The sequence below is a fragment of the Mercenaria mercenaria genome, unplaced genomic scaffold, assembly GCF_021730395.1.
Source record: "Mercenaria mercenaria strain notata unplaced genomic scaffold, MADL_Memer_1 contig_4938, whole genome shotgun sequence".
In the NCBI taxonomy this organism is placed as follows: Eukaryota; Metazoa; Mollusca; class Bivalvia; order Venerida; family Veneridae; genus Mercenaria; species Mercenaria mercenaria.
This window is the reverse complement of record NW_026463208.1, coordinates 31,839-40,711: the sequence shown is the minus strand read 5'-3', so window position 1 is coordinate 40,711 and position 8,873 is coordinate 31,839. Positions and strand designations below refer to the sequence as shown.

The 8,873-nt window shown below is 34.3% G+C and overlaps 1 protein-coding gene across 1 annotated transcript; it reads left to right on the top strand.

The window, feature by feature from the left end:
* The first annotated feature begins 247 nt into the window (after nt 1–247).
* On the top strand, nt 248–1,250 carry LOC123559048 (uncharacterized). The gene has a single exon (XM_045350868.2). It carries the CDS (start codon nt 254–256, stop codon nt 1,169–1,171), a length of 918 nt encoding a protein of 305 aa, XP_045206803.2. The 5' UTR covers nt 248–253; the 3' UTR covers nt 1,172–1,250.
* Nucleotides 1,251–8,873: the final 7,623 nt, after the last annotated feature.

Here is an 8,873-nt window from a genome sequence, read left to right as displayed (position 1 = left end):
TAGATATATTCTTTTTAGGCATAACACATGTTAACATTGGAAAATAAGATCAACATTGTTTCATGATTTATGAATATTAAACCTTAGCTTCTAAATAAATAAATAAATAAAAAAATAATAAAGCCTGACACATAACTGTTAGACACCTCATATCTGATTTGCATTTGCTATGTATGTTCTAGTATGTACCAATCTGTCATGTCTGAAAAGAAGCTGAATAAAACCATTTTTTTTTTGTTGTAGTGCCTCACAAATGGATCACAAGGAAGCGGCGTCTAAACTGATGTTCAGCATAGATTTGCTACCACAGGTTTCGAGGCACATCGATTTTCTGGAAAAGGTTGCTGAAATTCCAGACCTTAAAGACGAACATGTGCTGAGACGTGCTGCATACAGATATGAAAAGTACTGGATACCGCTTGCCGCTGAACACAGGGACGAATGTCTAACTGCCCCTCTTGATATTGAGTGGATATGGCATTGTCATATGCTGTCCCCGAAGAACTATGAAAGCGATTGCATTGCTCTTGTTGGAACAGTCGTCAACCATACATTTTACAATAAGCAAGAGAGAGCTCTGTGTTTGCAAGCTGCAAAGAAACACTGGTTACAGAAGTACGGGGACAAAGATGAGCCATTTGCGATGGAATACAGCATACTTGATAAAGACGCTGTAGAGAACTTCACATCGTCTCTGTCTTACGATCTTGTTGCAGCTGCACAGAGACAGTCGACATTCTATGATAAGATAGCATCAACTGAATACAAGAATGAAGAAAACCATGAAAATGTCAACGAAAGATACAAGCAGTACATTTATCTGTGCAAACTTCTACCATCCCTCCCGCTGACTCCAAGTATTGGAATAGATCTGATGTGGCACACCCACCAAAGCAACCCACTTGCGTACAAATTTGATATGGGAAGGATCCTTCGAAGATTATTACAGCATGACGACACAAGTACTGACCAGACCGTTGGCTCGAAGTTACATGAAGCGAGCCAACTTACACTGAAGAGCTGGGAGAGATTTTATAACGAACCATTCCATGATTGCACATATAGATGTGTGAACAGATGTTTCAGTAAATGTGTAAATAACTGTTTAAGTACTTGCATATCAAACAACAAAAGCACTTGCACGGCACCTACCAGTTTCTATGCAGTGTAAAGACTCACTTATCCGCTGAAATCAATTTATTTACTTTTACTCTTTTTTACTTACTACAATGTATATTGATCAGTGAACCTTTAAACATAATGCTACAATGATAACCATCTCTTGTTTCATCAAAATGATTTGACGTAGTGTACTAGCTGATGCTCTAAAATAAAGCTAATGTCTGGATATCTATGTACCGTAATACTAAAGTGTTGTCAATATATGTCGTATCATGTTCTTCTTTTTCAATAAAATGATATATACGTACTAGTAGTCAAAACGTTTCAAAAATAGTAAGTTCATGTAGTGCCCTATCTTTGGCGATATATTTGACCATAAAGGTAGTTGATGCACAAAATGATGTCAAAACATTACGATAAAGTCAACACGCACATAAAATCCGGTTCTCTACTGTTCCGCTGAATTATTTATCATGCCGTAGTGTTGAAATACAAACTTCCATTGGATTTTCGACGTGGGCCCTAAATTAAAATAACTGAACGTAGATCGCATGAGTCGAAAGCTTTTCGTTTGTTATTGTGTTTTGGTCATATGCCGAATCTTCAAATTTTATATGCAAGAAAGACAGCTGCCCCTCTGGAGTGTTTGAAGCACTTGCAGAAACCGACCTTTCGCATGCCAGTCGGATAGGTTCCTCAACGTCACAAGTGCGGATTCCATCCTTCCATTTCGGGGAAAATTGATTTAAAGTCAACGACCTAAGACCTTATTAAGGAGGGAAACTCCTTACCGAACCAATAGTGATTTGACCAAATTTAAAGCTTTCAAAACGACCTAAACAATGTTAGATAAATAAAGGATGTAAAATGTCAAAAATAAATGCCATATGACAGTTCGAAAAATGATTTGTGTACAAATGTGCTCAAAAAATCATCCGGAAAGACAATAAATTTTGATCTCAATGATTTTTAAACAGAATATTGTATTGCAATACCCCGATTTCTTAATAGAACTTATCATTTTTAAGGACTTGCGTTTGCATATTCTAAATAATAATCTGTTATTGAGACAATAAATTAATCAATAATTTTATTCATGTTAAAGTTACTGATTGTAGATCTTTGACCAAAACGTATGAAATTGAAATTTTTGATAAATGCACTGCGAATTACTTGCAATACGCCGTAATATTCAATTGATAATTCTGTCAAACTAAAACTATATTGTTCAATATATGTCAAAGTCTTAGGGCTTTTGGGCGACTTCCTTCTAATTCGGTTCATCTCAGTGTTATTATATTTTCTAGTCCTTCGTGATCATTGATTTCAACTCATTTAGATTTGAAGATTGAATACTGCTTAAGCCGGTGCTAGGGGGCGTGGGCAGTGTTGCACTTTCCATTACTGCTCATGAACAGACTCAATCAAACCGAGTCTGCAATTTTCACCGTTTGCATTGTTCTCGGTGCTTCCGAGGGGTCTACTTTCCTGAATATATATAAGTTCTGGCCGTGAATTTTCAAACAACACTTCATTGTCTCGATACGAGTTATATGATCCAGGGAAGTGCCTACGCCTCTAGTATCTTGAACAATAAAATGGGTCTAATCGCTCAGGTGACTACTAACTGGCAAACGATGTAAAATGTCCTTTGTTAAAACGTATAGTTGGTGAGACCGAATATCTCGTATATAAAATTTTCCTCCGGCTACCTTGCTTAAATGATTCCTGTACCAGTGATTCGTAATTGATTTTAGTTATGAGCTAGATGATTTCAGGGATCAGGCAAAAATCACTCAATGTTTCAACTATCAACCTTAAACTAATGAAATCAGCTCAAACTCCTATAGACTGGAGACACTATACTTGACTGGTCTTTTTGTCGAAGTTCCCGTCAAACAATGTCCTTGAGTCAACAACATCAGATGCTCAGCCTATGTACTCTTAATTGAAGCTGCAACTCAATAAGATCGCCTTGACTCCTGGATGCCCAGCGTCTGTATGCTATCTCATGTAGCATTTAACTACCATATAGGTATAACCCTGATGGGTTGGCTGTACTTCGCCAATAACGTTGAACCTCGTCTATAAGCTGGAACTCTCCTACTATCTCCGTAGTTTACCAAATTCTGGGTCTCTGTCTCAGCTTTCTGATGCTCAGCATATATTTGCTATCGTCTATTGCATTCAATTACCCTTAAGGTAAAACTCCTATGCGCTGGCCCTATACTTCGAAACCTTGTTGAAATTCTGCAACTCTTCTTTAGTCTATGAACTTCGAACGTCTTCTTTTTAATAATTTATCCGCCTTGACAGTGTAGTTGCAATAACTTCCTTATCAAGGTACTGGGATAAATTATTAGTTGCATCCTCGATGTGTCTACATCAATTGCTGGATACCGAATGATCTCTCTGTCTGATTGGTGCTATTTATAGAACTTGTTCCTGATTGGTCCAAATCTGTACATAGTATTTCACAACGGGTATTTGCTTTAACAAATAATTGGTTCCCTTTAACTATTTTATACAACATATAAATGTGTGATGCTTTGCTCCAGCAAACACTATAATAAACCCATATCGTCCATAAATGACCCAAATCCTGTTATCAATAGTAATTCAACAATGATTATAACAATGATAGCATACAAAGGAAGTCAAGCACTATCTGTGCTTATGTGTAACGTTATCAATACATCAAATATACAAATTATTCTGACATTCATCGAATAAAAGCAAACATTTTTTTTTTCTCCAAATTTTCCTTTTTTTTCTAGTAAGTTTTTACTTCTTTCAAGACTTATTATGGATGTATTGTACAAAAGTGGAAAAGTTTCATTTTATAATAAGCGATATTTTGCTGTTCAACGTGAATTTACCTCTGAATCAGGAGGGGTAGAGTTAGACATCTTTAAAAATACTGAGTTACATGCGGTAAAAGTTCTCTATTTTGCCTTCATTCTTTAGATTACATATTGTGGAAGAAATGCACGTAGGTTTTACTGCTGCCCCAAGGTTATTTTTGAATGAAGTGAGCAAAATTCAAAACAGACCTACAGGATTCGACCTTAATTTTTCAATGTTGCAGTTCGAATTCTGTCTCATTAAATCTGTTTACTTGAGGAACCCTAGAAAAAAGATATTTACAGTTATATTTTGTGTTTTACAATTGTTCAACAATAGTTTGATGTTTCTTTTATCAAAATTAATACTGTAATGAATTCTCTGCAAACGTTTTAGATAGTGGCCATCACACTGATGAAATACCATAAATTATACAAAATTTACAAAAAGGCACGGTAAAAGTTGTTTAAAATTTGCAACACAGTGCGAAAAATGGTCATCTTTAAGAATATACCAAGCAAATGCTATTTTTTAAACATTACTATTAGGGGTCCAATACCTTAAAGGTATGGCCCGGACAAACGTTGACACGATATTTTAACCTACAATGTGACCTTGACCATTGAGATAGGAACATGGGTCATGCTCTCGACACTCCGTCTTATTAACGGAAGAATTTCAGCCGACTAAAAACGATGGCTCCATGCATGCCAAAGTTGCAGTCTAGATAAGATCTAATTTGGCATTGGACCAGAGTGTGTACTTGTCTACTGAGATAGGCAAATAGGTCTTGCGCACCACAATATCCCATATAAGAACACATTCATGCCAAATAAAAGCAATGATATATGCATGGAAAAGTTGCGCGTCGGGTGGTATTACTTTGCTCAGGTTGGGTTGAGAATATCCCGTATCTACCTCTCTGAGTCATGTGTTACTTATATATTTACTATCTATAAAAATGAAAGGAATTATCATCCTCACTTTTATGCCATTTATAATGTGTCTTCGAATTCGCCACCATACTTTTCATAACTCCATTTGCACGAGTTGCACGAGACTGCTGTTATTCACGTAAAAAACAGGGTCAAACAAGTTGTAAATGCAATACCATCTAAACGTAATAAATTGATAATGCAGGTTAAGAAAAACTTTATCTCATAACGTAATGAACAAGTATAATGTTGTAATAACAACTACACTTACACTGATCTGAGTAGAAGCCGCTTTATTTGTAACTTTATTAATTCATTTTGCATTTTGTTATTGTTGCCCAAAAGTATAACGGAAGTGTCTCACAACTGAAAGCGGAAATGAGTTCGATTCGGAAAATAGTGTAATTAATATTTTTTGATAAAGGTCCAAATAAATTAGTAATTTTCAGATATTGAAGACGCATTTTCTGAATAGGATTCGTTATTTGATAAGAAATTATCAACATCGACAGTTGTTTTTTTAAATAAAAAATATCATACATGTGCTGACACCTAAGTTGTCTCCCGTTTATTATTACAGTTACCGTTCGCCCAGCGCAGTAATACTTTTTGCGGTGAATCACCGAGAAGTCGTGGGAAAATTAAAAACCATGTAAATAAACTAAAATTAACCATTTTTCAAGATCAATTTCAAGTGATTGACGTTATTTTATAGCCCACTAGACCAGTGAAGCATCTTAAATATCTGTACTAAGGTATTCATTGTGAAGAATGTCATGTTATGCCCTTGCAATGCTAATACCACTCTGATTTTTTTGTTTACATTTTTTTATCAATGAGAAAGATGGCGTCGATCCCGAGTTGAGATGACGGGGCGTTAAATTTTAACCAGTTTAAGCAAACCTGGTGCGTAAGAAACCTAAACTCAAAAGTAAAACATTATTTGATAAACTGGTATCGTAAAAACCTGTTTTTGTTTTCCTTGTACAAAAGCTTAATATTTTGTGTTGAATGTACCTTCACAAAGACCTCTTTTTTTCTTATTACATTCATAGTACCACATCCTTATCCACAAAGTACTGAATATTACAGATGTCAATAAGTATTACTTCAATTAAGGAATATATTTTTTTATCTTACCATCATCAATTTCTTAAATATGCACCCCTTCCTCATTTCTGCATGAACTGTGAAAGTAGCAATATGCGTCCCCTTAAATAGATACACTGACGGGCCCAGGAGAAGACATTCTATAATGTATGTAAATATTTTTCAAATATTACTCAGCATTTGTAATAAAACAATCAAACAGACATGTAGAAAATTGCTATTTACCATAAAATTCGTTCCTTATTCTCTATAAGTATTAAGTTAAAATGAAATGTAATTTGAATCTATTTCTGCCTTTGAAATTCTGTTTTTAATATTAGTTCGGGAGGAAGAACTTACTGCTTGATTTGAAAAGTTCTACAACAGCATGTATACATTTTTTCTGCTCTTCTTTAAGAATCAAGCAAAAATATATATCATTCTAAAGGTATCCCTGGATAAAAGAAGGAAGTTTTTTTTTTATCATTTTTATTCAGCCACACTTACAATATACAAACAAACTTTCTAGCCTTTTATCAATGGGACGAGTCCCTTAACATTTTTCTTATTTAATTAAGGTTTAGGAGTATATCACCAAAACACAGAAATATTTTATAAACGAACAACATCGTTACCAATATTTTACCTGACCATTACATGTTCTGCCGTACTGTCCCGTACTGAAAATATTCTAAAAAAGTTGTCCCCCTTTGAAAATGAGTGCCATTTGTAAAGAAATAAAAATAAACAATCGCTGAAAACTGTGTTCCACCTAGTTATGTGAAATTTCAACACTCGCACGCTATTACAAATGCATCAAAACAAACATGTGTAACAGTTCCTTGAAAATGGTGAGTTTTTAAAAGCGCTTGACTGTCTGGAAGTGGGGCCTGTTTAAACAGTTCTTTTTTCGGAATTCAATGCTTATATCAGTATACTGACACTTGTTTTGTAGAGTAATATAAGTAATATACACGCTATCATTACAAAAACAACAAAACAAATGTCAGTATACTAATATAAACATTGAATTCCGAAACAAAAGACTGCCTAAATGGGACCCACTTCCGGGAAGTCAAACGCCTTCAAAAACTCACTATTTTCAAAGAACTGTTACACATATTAGTTTTGATTCATTTGCAATCGCATGCGAGTGTTGAAATTTCACATAATTAAGTGGAACACAGTTTTCAGCAATTGTTTATTTTTATTTCTTTACAAATGGCATTCATTTTCAAAGGGGGACAACTTTTTCAGAATATTTTCAGTACGGGACAGTACGGCAGAACATGTAATGGTTAAGTAAAATATTGGTAACGATGTTATTCGTTTATAAAATATTTCTGTGTTTTGGTGATATACTCCTAAACCTTAATGAATACCTGTAAATGTACATAAATGAGAACAATATATATAGCACTGTATATATATATATATACTTGTGAGCAATAAATTTCGATCGTACTATTCAGTATAAAAAGGTTAGAATAAACAAAACCTTTTCTGCGACTTTGCCAAAAACGGTGAATAAATGAACGACCTAAGAATAATAACGAGATGTCTTGCACTTATTGTAAAATCATTTAATTTCGTGGGCATGAAATTTCGTGGTTTTGGTCAAAATGGCAATTTCATGGGGATATGAATTCGTGGATTTCAACTTTTGAACATAAAATGAATGGGAATTTTACTTGTTCGTTGGGATTAAATTTCATGGATTGACTCAACCACGAAATCCACGAAAATTAGTCCCCCACGAATATTAATGGTTTCACAGTATATCCATTTTACAAATCCATTTGCATACTTCTATCCGATACTTTTATGAATATAGATATAGGATAGTCTTAAGAATTTTTAATCTTAATTTCAGAATAGATAAATAATTGTGTGCGTTGCACGAAATTCGAAACGGCTAGACCAATTCTATAATGATATATTTTTTTCTTATCCAATTTTTGACACTTTGCCAAAACAATTTTGTTGTGTTACAGTCCCAGAAAAAAATGAACTGTTGTTTCTGGCTGTTGCTTACAGACCGAACATAAATCGTTTAGTTTAAGTCCCATTGTTTCTAATAAATAATTTGTCCCCAGAATTCTATGGTTGATTCTGAATTGAAACCCCTGGAGTTTTGAATCCTTAGTTATTTTAAATTGCAGTTTATAAGTATTTTTCCATTCAAAATTATTATTCAAGTTCAGGTCTGCAATCCATTTACTTTTGGAAGTTGGTGCTGTTTCATTTTCTAATATTGTGTCATATATTTTACGACAACCTTTTTTCGCTACTATTTATTAGCCTTAACAATAATGGCTGGATTGGGTTAGTATCTTTAATTGCTAGGTGTGTAAAATGCAATCTGTCCGGCTCGGCTCTCAATAAATGTAGTAGAGACCGTACCATAGCTCTTCGCATACTTTGATTTTTCAAACTAAAGTGATTTTTACAAGTGCACCGGTTACGATAAAAATGTAAACAACGGACTCTGTCTATGAAACTTTGAAATGAATGAATGACAGTCGATCTTAGTCATAATACTGATTGACAGTGAATGCTAATGACTCCATGTGTTGCAGAAAGGTATTTAGTTTGTAACTGTAATTTCCCATTAATTGAAATTCTCTCAAAACTGGTAAAATAATTACTTATATTTGGACAAATCTTATCGTCTTTGCCGTTCGGCAGCTGCAAAAAGGGCAAATATAAAATATTCAGTGTAAGTAATATTTCACTGGTACTGCCAGTTAGTAAGTTCATACTCTGAACAACACGTCAGAGAAATTTGGGCAGATTTGACCAATTATGACGTTGGCAGCATTATATTATATTTTTTCTTTACACAAAAAATGCCGTTAGGTAACAAAGCGAATACGCCGATAA